We start from the raw sequence: 18,624 nt of genomic DNA on the forward strand, positions 1-18,624 counted from the left end.
AGAACTCAACACCACTGAGAACACCTAGCACTGGAATCAGTAATGAACTCTAGTAAAACATTTGTATTTATCTAAGAACCTGTCACTTAGAAGAAAATCTTACACATGCACCTATACATATACCTAATAACACTAGCTGTAAATAAATTGCTCACCCTTTCTATTTTACATATGAACAAGGAAAAGAAAGGAAATTTTTAGTTCATTCTAAAGTGAAAACCAGTAGTCCATGATATATCACCTATGTTGATATAATAACACATAAAAAAAAAAAAAAAAAAAAAAAAAAAGTTTTAATGCCCTTTGAAATCAGGGTTAGGAAAGGTTTCAGGCACCACCTGAACACCCAGAAAATTTTGTGATATTAATCAGCTTGCTGAATGAGTGTTTGTGGGACTCACCACTGTCACATAAGGGAACTATTCAGAAACAGTGTCATAGTGTCATGCCACTTGGAAATTCATAAATCTTAACTACAGTTCCTGTTTACAGTGTAGTTTCCACTGACATCCCAGTGTCAGGTAAATCCATCAAGGGGATTGTGAGTTTCAGATACACACTCACAAACGGATGTGAGAGACTCAAAGTTCACATATTACCTGTCCCTCTTCGTTGCAGATTGTTATGTCCCATGCTTTTCTCAGAAGGATACACTTTTCTTGCATTGAAATTCAGTTATCTGCTGCTGAAGTAGCTTGTGCAACCACTAGAGGATCACTGCAGTACCTCTCAAGAACTCTGTGTTTTGCAGAGCTCAGAAATGTAAGGGTAGCACCTCTTGAACAAACCACAATTCATTTGGGAGAGCCCTCAGTCCATCAGCTGTTATAAAAAACCCAAAAGACTGACTCAGTATTCAAGTTAAAAATATATAAAACCTTCATTTTATTGCAATGCAAGATTATTGTGATTTCCAGATATCAGAACGGCAGTCTTACACTTCAGTTTACCGCCAAAAGTTTCTGATAGAGTAACAATTAAAAATACTACAGAATCCTTGCATGGTTTTCAAAATTAAGATCAAGTTCTTACGCAAGTCTTGATATCCTGATCTGCGGTCACATGTATTTCCCCTTCTAATCTTCTCTCTACCCCAACGATTTCCTCATCTTGGAAAATCCCATTCTTATAAGAATTCTCATTTCTCTTTTGAATCAAGACACTTCTCCAGAACAATTACTGACTCCCCTCTAACTGCTAGCTTTTGAGCACTACTTCCTTCCAGGAAAGACGAAATCAAATCTCTGTTCTGCAATGCACTGTGTTTAAGTATGGGAAAAAAACAAACAAACAAACAAACAAAAAAAACCTGACTGTCTGGAAAACAATTAAATCTCATTGTTAGTTCTACATTGAGTTTGTAATTCCTGTAAATTGATTTTTAAATAGGTGCAAGAAAAACAGGAAGTTATTTACTCGTTTTTAGCTGAGACTTGACAGGTCTGCAACCAAGCCTCCATGAGAAAATAATGGACAGAGGGAAAACACATTATCTATGCTTGGGAAAAAATAAGAAAATCTTTGAAAAGATTCCTTACGTTTCTGTCACTGACTTCTGGAAATGTGCCTCTTTGTAAAATAACACTTTAAAATATTTACATTGAATGTTATGCGCATGTATGTGCTTGAAACCTGAATGTAGCAATCACATAACAGTGGAGTAGCGTGCAGGTGAAACTGCAGCTTTAAAGACAGCATTTTCCAGTTCTTTTCATTTGAGAAAAGTACAAGCTTTGACTCTTCACATGTAAATTTTATTAGTAACTATTACAAATCTTGAGGGTTTTAAAGGGGAGGGTGTCAAGAGGATGGAGTCAGTCTCTTTTCAGTTGTGCCTGGCGACAGGACGAGAAGCAAGGGGCACAAACTGAAGCACAGGAGGTCCCGGCTCAATACGAGGGGCACTTCTTTACTGGGAGGGTGACAGAGCGCTGGGACAGGTTGCCCGGAGAGGCTGTAGAGTCTCCTTCTCTAGAGATATCCCAAACCCGCCTGGATGCCATCGTGTACAATGTGACCCAGCTTGTCAGGGGGGTTGGACCAGATGATCTTCAGAGGTCCCTTCCAACCTCGGCCGTTCTGTGACTCTGAAGGGGTTTCGAAGCATTTGCCGCTCGGTCCTGCTGCAGCAGCTGCAGTAGCCACCGGCTCCGCAGGATGGCGAGCAGAGAACGAAGCTCGCTGCGTCTGTTCCACCTCGCCCTTCAGCGCCGCGTTACCCTCCACGCAGCCAAAACATTCCGGCGGCACGCTTCCTCCTGGCTCCCTGCACAATACACGCTGCCAACAGCAGGACTGAGAACAACCTTCTCCCCGAGTCGGCTGTGAAAACCCAAGGGAGCGGAACCCGCAGGGCTCCTCCTCCCGCTGCCACGGCCCTCCCGCAGCCGCCGCGTTGCCGGGACACCGGGCCCGCCCCGACGCCGCCGTACAGCGGCGCCGCCATGTCGGGGCCGGGGCCGGGGCCGCCATGTCGGGGCCGGGGCCGGGGCGGGCCGGGGAGGCGGACAGGACGCTGTTCGTGGGCAACCTGGAGAGCCGAGTGCGGGAGGAGATCCTCTACGAGCTCTTCCTGCAGGTGGCGGCGGGTCCCAGCGGTGGGGAGCGGGGGTGGGGGGTGGCGGGTGGCGGGTGGCTTCGTGTTTCTTGCTGGTGTGCGGGGGGCTCCGGGGGCTGCGGCCGGGCCGAGCTGCCCCTCTCTTGCCGCTGCCCTTCTCCAGCTTTTCTCCGGGGTTTTCCTCGGCTCTGCCCTGCTTGTGCAAGCTTTCACTCCGGAAAGGGGCCCCGAGTTAGGGAGGAAGTTAAACAGGCTAAAAGCCCCAAGGAAAAAATAAGTCTTTTATACTTTTTCTATATCGAATAAGATTTTTTTTTTAATCAATTTTATTAAGAAAATTTAGTGCAAAAGCAGACAATGTGTTGGGCAGGGCTGTAGCTGTTAACATGGGAGGACAGGCAGTAGGAATGATCTGCAGGTGGGTTGTGGGACTTCCACCTACATAAGCTTTATAACAAAATGTTTTGTATTTTAATGCTTGAGAAGTTGTTAATTCTGTCAGTGGGGTCACCACCCCCCACCCCCATTTTCTTGCCATTCCCCCCAGGACCTGAAAGACTTGCTGAAAGACAGCAAATGTGGCTGAGCCAGGCTTGTTAACCTGAAAGGAGTAAGGAAAAGGCAGGGAGCATCGTATCAGTAACACAAGCATCACATTGCAAGGTGAATTGACAGTAGTCAGTGACAATGAGGTATTTCTCCGGGCCTGATACAGTCACATGTATGAAGCTCAGCCTGAACAGTTCAGCCAGCGGCATGGTGATATACGTGTGTTTGCCAGTCCGCTAACTACAGCCGGTCTCAGAAGGAACCTTGCTTCCTTCAGGTGTGTTTGCAGAACAGAGTACAAAAATAGAGGTGGGCAGAATAATCTGTTCTTCTATGTCATTTGCTAATTAGAACTACTTCTGCTCACTGTTTTTATGCCATTAACTCATTTGATATTCATCTTGCTCACTAAGCAAGGTATCAGCACACTACTCTGTGTGCATTTTTGTTTGGTATATTCTAGCCTTGTGTTTTAGGTGTTTCCATTTCTTCCTAACTTCTCCCTAAAATTATCTAAGAAACAACTGTTTCTTTATTTCTTATTTTCTACACAGTTCCTACCTGTTTCCAATAGTAAACACTATTCTGTTGTTTAACTGTCAAAGTTAAGTTACGAAGGCTTGTCTTACCAGGGGATATTAGTAACACCATGCAATTGGCAACACAGCAGTGATGAAAACAAGTGCATGTTCTCAGAATGCAGTTCTGCATGAATCTTCTGCATAATATGCTTCAGTCATCCAACTGCTGACTTCCGTCTGGGTTTTCACATCATCCAAATTAACACTTGCTTACCTTTTTCCTTCTCTCCATCGCACTTTCACTCAAATATCTCTGTCTTTGCTGCAAAAGCACATGCTTCCCGTTGCAGTATTGTCCTTTCTTAGGCAGTATATAGTTCAACCTTCCTGCAGTGGTACAGCCCTAAAAATGCACTCCTGAGTTGTAGCTTTTCCCCATCAAATTAGGAGAAAATATCTATTATTATTTCTAAACTATTAATATTTTTTTATTTATGAACAGGAAGACTACAGAATTAAAAGACTGATCTACCAAGCATTTGAGCATGTTACTTCTAGTTCTTGAAGAACCAGATCCTCCTCATTAGGCAAATAATCAGAAGACTGGATATATGCCGTTTTTAGAAAAACTGCAGTGTAGTGCAGAACAACAACAAAAAGTGCCTTAAAGAGCCAACTCAAGGAAAAATGAGCATGTTCAGAATCTCAATGAAATCCCCTCTTTAAAAAAAAAATAATAATAAAGCCACAAAACTTGAAGATACTTGGAAAGACAAAATCAACATATTGAAGATTGCCTGCGCAGGACAATCTAGGTAGTATCCATTGCTGTATAGCCCGATCATCTTTCTGCACCAATAATAAAAACTGATACATTATTTTTGATTCTTAATATTTATTGTCTGTATAGCTTTCCTTCTTTCACGAGGGTCTTGGGGGGGGGGAAGAGGGAGAATAATACTCATGTTTCATCAAGAGCATCTTATGTAAGTGAGGAGTGGTTTATAGACAGCCTGCAAAAGCATACAGCAATCAGACATTATTATCACAGATAACAGTCCTTAATATCCTCAGTCTGACATAAGAAAGGGTATAATAAGGAAGATGGCTCCAAATCATCACTCTAAATGCTCGCAGCAGACAAATTGCAGATTTGTTTGACAATAATAATCAAAAGTGCAGAATAATAAAGTAGATCACTTTCTATGCCTTATTTTCTTCATCTGAGCATATGCTGTGTGTTTATTATGAATGTTGAACTGTTTATGCATACTTAATTGCTGTGAAGCTGTTTTAACGAATTAACTTGTGCTTGCCTAAAGCTGCAGATGACTTCTGAGTGACTTTTACTGGAAAGTACGCATTGTATCACTAGTAGTGTAAGCCAGTTCTGCTTTTTTTATTCAGAACAATAAATTCTCCATCTACTACAGCAATATAGATAGCGTTCAGTAATTTTGTCACTATCTGATGGGATTTTTGTCACTTTAAGACACCTCATTTCATACCTGGATATTATATCCTCTTAAAGATAAGTTGTTACCATCTTTAACATTCCTGATATGCGGCAGGAGACTTGTTGGCCATTTGTTTTTGCTCTGCTAAATCAGCCTTACAGTTGGTTTTAATAAGAAATTGTTAATTCCGTGACTGATATGCTCATTCAGCCTTGCATAGGGAAAATTTAGTACCTACTATGAAAATGACAGTTTCTTTGCAAGTGGAACCAGTATTTATGCAATATCACTGCCATAATTTGGTTCTTCTAGGAGGACTATGCAAGGATTATTATGTAGGCAGAGGTGGAACTTCTTTTCAGTGAAGATACAGAATATCCTGAGTTGGAAGGGACCCCCTAGGATCATCCAAGTCCAACTCCAGCCTCCAAACAGGAGGCGCCTAAGGTTGTAGTTTGGGGTTTGTTTCTTTTTTTGGTCAGGAACAGTATGCTATCTCCGATGAGATGGTAGAGTCTTTTGATTCCTTGCCATGCATTTGTGATGGTTACATAGTACAGAAAATTGTATTTTGTGGTGATTCCAGAAACACTAGTCTCTATTAAGGTGTGCTTTCCTACAGTTTTGATGCTGCATGCTTTAGGAATTTAAGGAAAATAGAAATATATTACTGGATTTCATAGCTTTTACATAACTGATATTATCAGTTTGTTCAGTTGTGTTAGCTATGCAAAAAAAGCTCTGTAATAATTGTACTAGCAGCAGTACATGCATAAGGTAAATTTTGCTATGGATACAGTAACTTAGTAGTTACTGAGTTCCTTGCAGCTGTCATCACTGTTCTTTAAAAATAATTTAATTGGATTATTAAAGACTAAACATCACCGATGGAGTGATGGTTCGTTCTCCTTTTAATATTTTTAGATATTATCTTTTGTTTTATAGGGAAGGTTTAGAGTTTGAGTTTGGGGAATATGGGAATATGGAGAGATTTTTAAAATTAAGTAGAGAATCTTAGAAACTCACACTGTTTCTGACTATGGCAACATGTACGTTATTATGAAATAAGTACTTTAAAAAAAAAACACAACCTCTACGTTCTGTGAGAAAATAATGTAAATTTCTTTCAGGCTGGACCATTAACCAAAGTGACAATTTGTAAGGACAAAGAAGGAAAGCCGAAGTCCTTTGGATTTGTCTGCTTTAAGCACAAAGAATCCGTGCCTTACGCAATAGCTTTGCTGAATGGAATCCGTTTGTATGGAAGACCAATTAAAGTACGGTATCGGTTTGGTAGGTTTAGTGGTCATGATGATTACATAAGTCGTTGTAAAAATTGAATTGTTTTCCTAAATGACTATTTTTTTAATACTGCAGTTTTTTAGAAAGATGACAATTTATAGCTGAATCTATTGCAGTCTTTTATTTTTTAAGGAACAGTATCTTGTTTGTTTGTTTGTTTGTTTTCTGCATAGCAAAGTATTCACCATTTTAATTTTTTGTTTACTAAGAAAAGACAATGGGTTGGTTCACAGTGTGTAAGCCAGCCAAGACCACACTGTATGGAATACAGAAACAACTCTGGTGTGGCCACAGTTGTCATGACACGTTACATTTAGCAAGAGCAGCAACACTCGAGCTGTTTGGTAACTTTTATACACAGAGTTATTGGTTTTAAGTGGAAGAGATTGTAGGTAGAAAAATACAAAGTCTCATTCTTCATTTTAAGTTTATGAAAATAAACATTTCAGAAAGTTAATGATTAGGCAGACATTAAGGAGTTGTGTTCCCACTATGCACTGTGCTGCTCTTTATGTAGAAGGCTGTACTGAGCAGTTGCTGGGTATATGTAGAATGGCTGAGGTTCCTAAAATCAGAAGCAGTGGGAACAATTTTCTTTGTGATTACTTCAACAATCCTGATTTATGCTTCTGTAAGTGAATGAGTATAAATGATAAACATTTTCAAGCAGTAAATTGATGCTGTAGGTTGTCAGCCATAAAATGACACCTTACCATTATATGCTAACTTTGATATACTGGCGCGCTACAGATAACACAGAACACTTTCTCTGTCTTTACCTTGTAAATCAAATAGTCATAACTGAATATCATTCCATTATTGTCTTACTTACAGGGAGTTCGCACTCATCAGAACTAAACAGCCCGACACATGGTTTCGAGAACTATGTTGACTTATATTCACCTTCATATAGGTAACAAAAATCTGTAAATTAATTATATGATTATAATTTTAAAAAATCTTATTAAGAAAGTGAGTTGATGTGGTAGAGTAATCTTTAGGCTCTTCATTAAAACAGCAGTTGGACGCTTTAATTGCATCCTTACTCACAGCAGGTTTTAGTTAATGTTCGGTTGTTCAGCTTGCCAGACGTTCAGTTAGTTGAATTTCCAATCCTATTTGGTTTTGCAAGATACAGGCACATGAAAAATATTTAAGTATGGTGTTTGTACTAGCAGTGTTTGCAGTTCTTAGGAAAATCTGGCAATTGAAATAATCATTGCAAACTCCATTGAGTTTATATCTGTAGTTTTGTGTGCATATATATAAGCAACTATCACGCACATATGACTACACAGGTAGAAACCTGTTATAATGGACACCCCAGTTTCAATGTCTTTAACATTTCAAAATTAATCATTTTTCAACAAGCATGACAGAACTCCCATGTCAAAATCCAGGACTCTTAAGTCTGCACTTCAGTATGTCAGGATTATTTGTTGAGTCTTTGAATGTTTTCCTTGTTTTATTAGTCTTCCATGTAAATCCAGATGTTAATATCTGCATTCTCCTCTTTGATATACTCATTATAGCCTAAGAATTACATCTCAGCACTCTACTAGGCAGTATTTGTGGAAGTCTGGTCTCTGTACATTTGCTTGTTTTTCCTAGGTATCAAGAACCTTATGGAAATGCTCCATTTCCTGTTACTCCTTTTCCAATGAACAATAGTTTACCTCAGGAATACTCAGTCTTTCAAAAGATGGTGAGTTTGTGTTAAAAGTTATAAATATGGGATTTTTTTTTTTTTTCCCCGAACTCGAAGGTATTCTGCATTTTGGCAAACAAACATGCTTATTTAATGATTCAAAATTTGGCTTAGGCTGCTAACTTTGACTACTAGGTCTGTTTATCACTTAAGGGATCTACCTAACCAAACTGTTCTCTTACTGCAGGAATGTCTTAAAGCTATAGCTTAGGGAGGCTAAAAAGTCAGTCTACAGAAGGAGCTCGTTGCTGTACTGTGTTTCAAATCAAATCACCTTGGTGAGGCAAGATAACCTAGTAAAATTACAACCATGAAAGCAATAGGTTCTTCATACATGACTAGTTCAGTCGGTGGCCACTTAGCTCTTCTACTTACTTCAGATATGCCCAGCAGAAGTTTGAAAGGTAGTTCTGTTCTAAAACTAAACTGGAACTCCTCCAGCAAACCACCACTGCCATTATGAGAAATTGTTAAGTTAGGGCAACAGCAATTTAAGGGTTTCTGGCCTGAACCTTTTCATGCCTCTGCAGTTTCCACACCAAATTCTCTTTCATTGGAGTAGGCAGTGAGAATCGTATTCCATTTCTCTCTGTCAGACTCAAGGGCACTGGTCTATTGTCCTAATCTCTGAGATATTCCCCAAATCAAGTGAACTGATGTCTTCAGATGGTAACCTATGGGCCAAGCCCTACTCATCAAGCACATCATGGAAATTCTGAATCCGATGAGTATGAATTGGTAGGACTGAAGAAATCCAGCATTTAACGTGAGGTACAGACTGTGGACAGTCCAAGTGCCACCCAGGCTGACCGGGGAATGGCCCTGCCCATTGTAACTGTAGAAGGGGTGAACTCTGGATAGATTATACCTGATAGCTGCACTCAGCAGGAAGATGGAGAGAGGCTGTTCCTTGCCACACAGATCTTTGGTGGTGGCCTGCCTTCCCACTTCCCGGGCTCAGTCCTCAGAAGATCTGGTGGTTGCACAAACATTCCCATCCCTTCCATTGTGGTTGGATGCTTTGGAGGGTACCATTGCCCACACCGTGTTCACTGTCAAACCCATTTCTCAGTAACAATGCAGTACACAAATGGTGGCATGTGCAGGTCTGCTGAGAGTTTTGTCTCTCAACAGATCTGCACACGCCACCAACTTAATTCAATTTTCTACTTGCTAGAAGAGACAGACAGTATCACAGCATGTCTCCAATGATTGCTTGTTGCAGCTTCAGCAGGAAACAATCTGCATGAATGTATGCCTTCATGCATCTACCTCATCCTTAGGTGGGTGTGTCAGGCTTACCTAGGAGTCTCTTTTACACACAAGGACGTACTCAGACATGCTTCCCATACTTTTTCGGGTTACTGCCAGTCAGTAGAAAGCTGCTTGGTCTCCTCTGACCTTTGTAATTATATTTCTGTATTTGGACTCTGTATTTTAAATGAGAGACACTCTTGGGATACTTCAGAGGATGTAGCAAGAAGCTGTGCACTTTCTGTGGTGTTCCAAGTGCTTTAATCTGTGGATTCACTATACCTTGCTGGAACTTGTTTCAACAGTAACTTCAGAATTAGTTGATTCACACCAGATTAAAAGAAAAAGGAAAAAATTCAGATGTGCATGTCTTTATATTAACAGTAGGTATTTTAGTTACAAATGTTTATAAAATGCATAGATGAAGAAAGGAATGCTTTGATCAGCTTACACAAAGACTTCATGGGCAGTTTAATCTTAAATCAGATTGTCTGTTCCACCTCAACAATGAAAGATTGTCTATGTTTTCCAACTATACTAGTTGATCTAATAAAATGTTTTGCTTTCAAATTTTGTGTTTATTTAATATATATAATTTGCTGTCAATATTTTCATTGTAGAAACTGTAATGCATGTGAAATTAAGCTCTTCAGAACTTCCTCTTAACAGTATTAACAATTCAAGTTCTTATTTCCCCAGATGAACCACTTTTTAGCACAGCAGTATACAGTTCACAGCCCAGTGGGTCAACAATTTCCTTACTATCAGATGACTCCGCCAATGCCTTCAAATTTATCCGTTCCTCCTTATCAGAATCAAGCTGCAAATTTTAAGTCTGGACAGAGCTCTTTTGACTTGGCCTTGCCACATTCAAGTGCTTGTGAAGTGTACCAGGTGGATGAAAGCACTTCTAAAAGAAAGAGAGAACAGCAAAGCTGTGACAGTGACACTAGTACTGAAGATGACCAAATGAAACAAAGAGAGGGTGACCAAAAATACAAGAAGTGCAAAGCCAAGAAAAAGAGGCATTAATACTGTGTAATTGGGTTAATTTTTTAAACTATATTTGCTAATTTTATTTAAGAGAAATTCTCTCATCCTTGCACTTTATTAAAAAAGGAATGCTCAAGATTCATATTAATTTTGAAATGTATTATTCATAAATTATGCTGATATACTTTATCTAACCTCAACCAAGTTAAAGAAGAAAGTACTTTCTTTAAAGTATGGGAAACATTTAAAAAGTTTAAATTTTCCTATTGAAGGAAAAAAGTAGCTAGTTTTGTTTTTATTTTCTAAGAATTGTGAAAGGCAATTATTTCACTACTGTAGCAACTTTATGAAAATATATAATTTCAGCCACTCATAAAGCATATGTATCATTTCCATGATTTATGGAATTTATTTTTGGGACTGGTGTGAGAACTTTCTGGAGAGGTTGAAGAACGGAACAGGCTAGAAGTTCTAAGTGTCATACTAGAGATGTGCTCATCACTGTAGTATCAACACCTGTAACTTCTACTCTTTTCTGATTTAGCTCTGCTGTTACGTTCCAGTAGGATCACTTTGTATACTTAGTGGAACTATGGTGTTTTTTCTATTTTTCCCCACAGTATTAAATGTGAGATAAAATACAGGCATTTGCACTAACCACAAGACTTACATAATGTGTCAATACTTGAATGTATGTACTTTATGGCCACAATGTGTACTGACTAGAACTATATACATATTTATATATGCATATTTCTACGAACTTATTATCTAGTGATTTATTTACTTATTTTAGACTCTATTTGTTAATTGTAACAAATAGATGAAAAACCTAACCGAGTATCTCCACTACAGTTTTAATTGGTAATGTAAAAGTCAACTGAGTGAATACTGCCTATTAAGAAGAAAAGTTCCCACCTTGTTTGCAGTGGAAGAATAAACTCTCATACAATAGTGAATCAAAATAGTGACCTATTTTCCATCTTTCACAACTTTAATTATTCACAGCTGCCATCAACAACCTACAGACAGATAAAGAGGTATTTTTCTATATTAGATCAAGTACAGGTGAAACACTTATTTTACAAGTCCAAATAAGTTTAAGAGATGGAAGAAAACGCAGCTTGCAACAATTCCTATTTTTTCTGATGTTCAGAATCACAGCTAATGTATTAAATTTCTCAAGGATGCCACTTCTAACTTCCTAAAGGGATTACTTCTTGAGCTAAGGAGACTATTGCTATAATATGTATGTATATATGGCACCCTTGAAATGTCATTAGCAGCAATTCAACAATCTCTGGAAGGAAATTATATAACAAAGGTTTGTGCCTTAAATAAGATTTATGCCTTATGTCTTAAGAAACTTGTTAAGCCTGCCCAATCACCTGTACTTTTCCCTTCCACACTTCCATAAAAACACTTGCCCCTCTATCTTTTATGTCCGACCAGTAGCTTTAGGGCTAAGATATGTAAATGTAATCAATTTCTGTTGAAATATGTTGCTGACGTTATACCAGTAAGTGACTGATAGCAAAACTTGCCACTGGATTTGTTTAAGTCCATGTTAAATATAAATACGATCACTTAGAGGAAGAAGATGTTGACATCACCTTAATTTGGAAGTGAAATTCATCCCAAAAAAGAGAAAACAGAGATGCCCTGGCCAGAGTTGGACAAGATGAAAGAGAAGCTTAGTCTATTCTGATATGTCCTTACTAGACTTACTGTTGGATAGGTATCTATGATCATCTGTTCTGTGCAATTATACTCTGCAAAAGGAATGTCAGTGATGAGCATATTGCATAGGGCTAATAAAATACCAGTATGATTTGTCTAAAGAAGTGTTTTTCTTAGGCTTTTTCTTCAGTCTTTTTTTCCCTGGTTGAGGTGTGAATTTTAGCACTTTTCAATAACCACTGAGAACTCTTCGGTATATTAGAAGAAAAGCTGGACCTGTAGAGATGTGCTACAATTACTTTAGCCATAAATAAATTCCTCTTGTACATCTGTTAGCTTCATCAGGACCCCACTTTAGTCAGGGCGCTGCTGGTATTTTCATTACTGATACTGCTGATATTTTCAGACTTATGATGAGATCACCTATCTAATCAATCAAGGGAAGACAGTTGATGTAATCTGTTTGGATTTCAGTAAAGCTTTTGATAGTCATACAGCTAGATAAAAACATCATACGATGGGTGAACAATTGGCTGACGGGTAGGGCTCAAAGGGTTGTGGTAAATGGGGTTACATCAGGCTGGCAGCCGGTCACCAGTGGGGTCCCCCTGGGCTCCATTTTAGGGCCAGTTCTTTTCAATGTTTTCATAAACAATTTGGATGTAGGACTAGAAGATGTTTTGAGTAAATTTGCTGATGATACTAAACTGGTAGGAGTTGTAGACTTTGTTGAGGGTGGAAAGGCCTTGCAGAGAGATCTGGACAGATTGGAGAGCTGGGCAGTCACCAACGGCATGAAGTTTAACAAGAGCAAGTGCTGGGTCCGGCACCTGGGATAGGGCAACCCTGGCTATATGTACAGACTGGGCGACGAGATGCTGCAGTGCAGCCCCGCAGAGAGGGATCTGGGGGTTGTGGTTGACAGCAAGCTGAATATGAGCCAGCAGTGTGCCCTGGCAGTCAGGAGGGCCAAGCTTACCCTGGGGTGCATCAAGCACAGCATTGCTAGTTGGTCAAAGGAAATGATTGTCCCGCTCTACTCTGTGCTGGTGCAGCCTCACCTCAAGTCCTGTGTGCAGTTCTGGGCACTGCGGTACAAATCGATGTGAAACTATTGGAGAGTGTCCAGAGAAGGGCTACAAAAATGGTGAAGGGACTAGAGGGGAGGAGCAGCTGAGGTCACTTGGCCTGTTAAGCCTGGAAAAGAGGAGGCTGAGAGGAGGGAAACCTCATTGCAGTCTACAGCTTCCTTACGAGGGAGAGTGGAGGGGCTGGTGCCGATCTATTCTCTAATGACCAGTGATAGGACCCGAGGGAATGGTGTCCAGCTTCAGCAGGGGAGGTTTAGGCTAAACATCAGGAAGAGGTTCTTCACCAAGAGGGCTGTTGTGCACTGGAACAGGCTCGCCAGGGATGTAGTCATGGCACCAAGCCTGTCGGAGTTTAAAAAGCGTTTGGACCGTGCTCTTAGTCATACGGTCTGAATTTCTGGGTAGACCTGTGTGGAGCCAGGAGTTGGACTCGATGATCCTTGTGGGTCCCTTCTAACCCGGGATGTTCTGTGATTCTCTGATTACGCTCTCGCCGTATCTTGCGACACAAGATAGGGGCCGCCACCAGTTCTGCGACCATGCAGCGGGGCTGACGGAGCTGCCCTGCCCGGAGCCCCCCGGGCCCGGGAAGCAGGCCGGACCCCACCGGCACCAAGCCCCGAGCAGGGCGGAGGCGGCAGAGGCAGCAGCGCCCGCCCTGTCCCCGCCCGGTGTGTGCGGGGCGGCCCGGCCATGGCCGGCAGTTACGAGCGCCTGAGCCCGAGCGGCGAGAAGGTGGGGGCGGCCGGGCGGGAGGGGCAGGGGTGGGGGCCTGGTGGCCGGGCCCGGCCGGGTCGGGGAGGCTGGGCCGGGCCGGGTCAGCCCAGCCCAGCCGCGGGGGAGCTGCCACAGTGGGACAAGGGGGAGGCAGCGGGAGGGAGAGTCGTGAGGGGGGCGGCGGAGGGCCGTAGTCGTGACGGGGTTTCATGCAGGTGCCCTCGCAGTCCCGCGTTAACACGCAGTTAACAAGGACTGCCGTGGGTCGCACCGCAGGCGTCCTGGGGCGTATCCTTTGAATTCATACGGGATCTCTAGGCCGGGGTTTTGCTCAATATTAGTATTATTTTAAAATCTTTCTTAAGGAAGTAGGAGCTTTGCCAGGGATAGAAATAGGAGCAGGATTTGACCCGAAAATGTTCGTGCCCAAGACTTCTTCAATAGTAAAAGACAGCATTTCAAACAAGCAATGCCGCATGGATATAAAATCCAGAAATGGCAATGATCTGTGGCAGATATTTACATCTGGTAGTGAAGGACAAGTAGGCACACCAGGAGATGCGTTTGATAAAGAAGGAGCATGTACATTTTCCTTACGTACTTGTTTCCTGGATTATCATTCAGTCGTTTGCTTTTTCAGTGAAAGTACAAGAAAAAAACGTATTTTCCACATTTTTTCAATGTAGGATCTCAGAGCACCGCCAGCGTACGTTTTCGATAGGTGGTTTCTTCACACCACCTACCGAAAAGAACTGTGACTGCATCGTGTGTTAGAAATGAGTTCAAGGCGTTGCTGAATTACCGAGTGACGGAAGTTACATACACCCTCGGGGTGCTAAAGTCTTCCTTGGGTGTGGATACACATTCCTCAAGAAGTGCAGGACAGTTCACACTCGTTTTCCTGTATTGCCCTTACCTGCAGTAGGATACAAACAGGCAGCGGTGCATAATCCTCATACTCTTCTCTCCTTCTTCACCTGTACAGTACTCGTTAGAAGTACTTCGTCTCTTAATGTCTGAAAGGAGGTTGCTTTTCGTTAGGTGTTAGCAGTTGATCACTTCCAGGAGCCAGGTTTTCAAATAGGGGAAAAATAAAACAAGGTTTTAACTGTCAAAATTTAAGGAACGCTTGCTTATATTGGGCATGGTTTACTGTTGGTGTAATACTCTAGAGTATATGTAAACAGTGCAAAATCAAAATCAAGCTTAAGTGATAGTTAATTATCCTCTCACTGCAAGTTGATTTGTGAAACTTATTAAGTCATGAAACTGAAGATCTTTCATTCTCCATACCTTGTGTTAGAATGTATTGGTGGGAGCAGCAACAACAACAAAAAAAACAACCAAACAAAACAAACAAAACATAGCTCCTGAGAACTACTGATGAATACTAAGAGTGGAAAAGAATTCTTTAATTTTTCAAGTAACATTCCTTTTTTTTTGTTCCTTTTTTTTTAAAACAGAAATGCAGCCCTGAGGAAAATGTTTTTTGCCTCAGTAAATTAACATATGCCTGGTTTAGCAGGTAAGAATTTAATAAGTAGCTTGTTAAAGTTCATTGATGAACTCTGACTTGCAGAGCTTGCACATTCCCTTCTGTCATTCAGGCTTTATCCATTTCTTGAGACTGAGATTGCTGTTAGCCTTTTGTATAAAAATCAAAGTTTACCATTTCTAGAGAAAATACTATTTTCTGATAGCTCGAAGGAAGCACAGCATTCTTTTTGTGATAGAAACTACTTTTAGCCACAGGATTTAAATACCCCAAATAGGCTATTTTTTATTTATTATTTCTGTTTTGTAAAGTTTTGCAATAGACAAAAAGTAAAGTAAGGTTTTATTTGTTCTTGTTATAGTGACATAACAATTTGCTAGATCTCCAGGAACAAATACTCAGTGGTACGTTTAGGGTATTTTCAAAGTAGCTGACTTCATACTTGTCTTCCTCCCTCATTTATGTCAGGCTGTACATCATTACAGTAGATCACCTGTTCAATAAGACCGGGAGAGTCCCCCTGCTTCTTAAGAATTCTTCCACTCAAAAATAGGAACTGAAAGTTCAGCTGTATCAAGTCACGCGGCTTCCAGTCACTTAATATTTTGGATGGTATTTCAAACAATCTCATGTGTTATAAATGAGTAATAATCACAAGATGTAACATTTTTCTTTTTTTCCAAATCATTTAAGCCAGACCTATATGAACATTTTAAGTTAGAAAAAATATTTTAGGAGTATTATAACTACTGCTTGCTTTATTCAATATTATTATTTTTAAGCAAAAACTGAAAATGGTATCTGCACTTAATAAGGTGAGACAAAACAATCAGATTGTTTAAAGCATTGGGAGTATTTGGTTAACATCAACAGAGCCAGAGTTCAAGAGTACACCATCATTTTCAGAGTAGCTGTGATTTTTACCAATCCTTTTATACCATACCAAAGTATGCAGTATATTGAGTGCAGTACATTCATATGATATTTATTTGTTCGTTATGTCACAATGTTAACCCAAATGTCTAAGATGGGACTTTTTTTTTTTTTTAAAAAAAAAAAAAAAAAACGTGTTTTTTACCCAGTTCCACAATGATAAACAAAAAGAAGGGGGTGGGCTGGGGTCTTCAGATTTCAGTTCTGCTCAGTTAGAACTTGCTTCACTATGAAATAGGTTACTGGATGCAATTAAACTAATACCGTAAATATTAGATATGGTCCCTCTTCCCAAACAGAAGCAAACAAGAGTAATAAATTGTTAAACTCACCTTCAGTGTTTGCGATGTAAATTAAAAAGTCTCAAATTAATTGTTATATAATAAACACAATGCCATATTATGTTTCCTTAGAATTCGGGCAATCGGGAGATTGCATTGTGAAAGGCATTTGGTAAATGCGTTTACCAAATAGCTGGAGGCAGCAGTGTTTTTTAGCATTGAGATGAATGGGCAATGTCATTCTGCATAACTCAAGTATTAATTGGTTTGCTTTCCTCATCTTCTCAAAAGCTGGTAGTCGTAGTACAAGGCTGTGTTGTTTTTGCCTTAATTTATCAAGTGTAGGACAAATTTGCTTTGTCTTTAATGTTACAGCTTCTGTAGAAAGGAGGCCTATGGGGATAGCAAGGTCCACCCTCACTAGAATTTTGTTACTTTCAACAAAAAGTTTCTGAATCTTACTCTGTGTCCTGTGCTAAGCACGATGGCGCACACATTAACACAAAGCCCAGCACTGGCAATGACTGGCACAGAAGTCTGCATTGGAAGCACACTCTAGAGAAGATGGACACTGCATCTGCATTTCAGCCCTCAGAGAGGGAAATCCCCACCAGCTTAAAAGCATTACAGCTGCCACTGACAGGAGACATTTCTGTGTCCATGCCTATGTCTCTTGTTGATTCCTCAATGTCTGGGGCTTTGTCTAAGGTGAATAAGATTCTCAGCATTAGTCCCACTGCATTTTTCCCACCTCAGAAATGGGATGGCATGGCTTTCTTTAAGTTCTCTGAAATCTGTCCTGCCTATCAAAAAATACAGATCAGCTGTTATTCTTTGAAATGGAATTCTTGTAGGTTCAGCATGTTCATTAGCCCTATTCTGCCACTTTTAAGACTGATTTCACATCTTTTTAACAATTAAGTGAGTAACAACACTTTGCTGAAACAAAATTTTAATACATGAAGATCTGCTGTAAGGAAACTTCGATCATATTGTGCTGAACCCCATTAGTTTAAGGTTGTTACCTTGGTTAGAAGTGAGTCTCAACATAATGTAATCTGAGAATTAAAAAATAAATAAATAAGATTCAATTCCTAATTTTAATAGTAACTGTGTAATGGTGCTACACACGTTTGTTTGTGAAATACTGTATTTTCCTGTGGAGAAATGTGGGATCAGAAATGTAGGCAGACTTTGAAGTATAAAGTTTACTCAGAATTTGCTGTTCTGATGTGACAGTCTGTTTGGGCCCTTCTTACTTCAGGTAAATGTTAGTATATTTAAGGTGACTGTAAGTATGTTCCAGTATTAGGCTGTAGCCCTTAGGATTATATATATTATTTTGAATATGGAGTTTATTTATATACCCCAAATGATATCCTTAACTTTCTGAGTTCGTATTTCTGTTTGTTTTGTTTGCTGTATTTCATACTGTCTAATTGTTTGTCTGTTTGTTTGTTTTTCAGACTAATATCTGTAGGCTATAAAAAACCATTGGAGAGGGATGACCTGTTTGAGCTGAATGAAAGTGATTCACCGTACAACGTGTGTCCTAACTTTGAAAAGCAATGGAGGAAAGAAATCCAAAACTCTACTGCAGGATTAACGGTACTGATAATTAAGAACAACTAACACCTTTATTTGAGTCCTACCAACAATATTTGCAGTAGTTTGAGCTAGATTCAAACTGAAAAATGAGATATTCAACAATTGAAAATATTCTCAAAAAACAGAAAAGGTATTCGACCTTAGGCGTAAAGTTCTTAAAAGTCTGCCATAAATGAAAGTATGTTTCAATTTTTGTTCAGTTTCCTCTGGCTTTCTGATACCAGTTTTTTGACCTGTGACAATCATTTGAGGATTAAATTATTTTCTGATTTTGTATGGTTTCTAGGCAACCCCAGAAACAATATTTATCCTCTCCTAAAAGATATCTAGCCAGACTAAATAAAAACACAGTTAATTTCTTACCGCAAAGTTTTTCTTCTGTTCTGACTGTAAGAAATGTGCTTCTTCAGAACACAAGTACAAAAATGACTTTAAATGGACACTGTAATGTTACGTATATTTGTAAGTGGGGTAAAGG

At 39.9% G+C, this 18,624-nt stretch overlaps 2 protein-coding genes across 5 annotated transcripts in view; both read left to right on the forward strand.

Moving 5' to 3' along the window:
• Positions 1–2,415: 2,415 nt before the first annotated feature.
• RBM11 (RNA binding motif protein 11) lies at positions 2,416–12,182 on the forward strand. The gene is made up of 5 exons (XM_035315395.1): positions 2,416–2,578; positions 6,215–6,377; positions 7,221–7,299; positions 7,998–8,091; positions 10,048–12,182. The coding sequence occupies exons 1-5, from the start codon at positions 2,471–2,473 to the stop codon at positions 10,378–10,380; spliced, it is 777 nt and encodes a 258-aa protein (XP_035171286.1). The 5' UTR covers positions 2,416–2,470; the 3' UTR covers positions 10,381–12,182.
• A 1,550-nt stretch (positions 12,183–13,732) lies between these two features.
• Positions 13,733–18,624, forward strand: part of LOC118160581 (multidrug resistance-associated protein 1-like) — a 34,611-nt gene continuing 29,719 nt past the window's right edge. For 3 of the 4 annotated variants that reach the window (XM_035315389.1, XM_035315393.1, XM_035315392.1), the window contains exons 1-3: positions 13,733–13,847; positions 15,293–15,354; positions 18,005–18,146. In XM_035315389.1, coding sequence (XP_035171280.1) covers positions 13,806–13,847; positions 15,293–15,354; positions 18,005–18,146 — 246 coding nt within the window. In that variant the 5' untranslated portion in view covers positions 13,733–13,805. Of the gene's footprint in view, positions 13,848–15,292; positions 15,355–18,004; positions 18,147–18,624 lie in introns of those variants that run through there. The other variant, XM_035315394.1, reaches the window with a different exon arrangement.

This window comes from Oxyura jamaicensis, chromosome 1 (assembly GCF_011077185.1).
Source record: "Oxyura jamaicensis isolate SHBP4307 breed ruddy duck chromosome 1, BPBGC_Ojam_1.0, whole genome shotgun sequence".
Lineage (NCBI taxonomy): Eukaryota > Metazoa > Chordata > Aves > Anseriformes > Anatidae > Oxyura > Oxyura jamaicensis.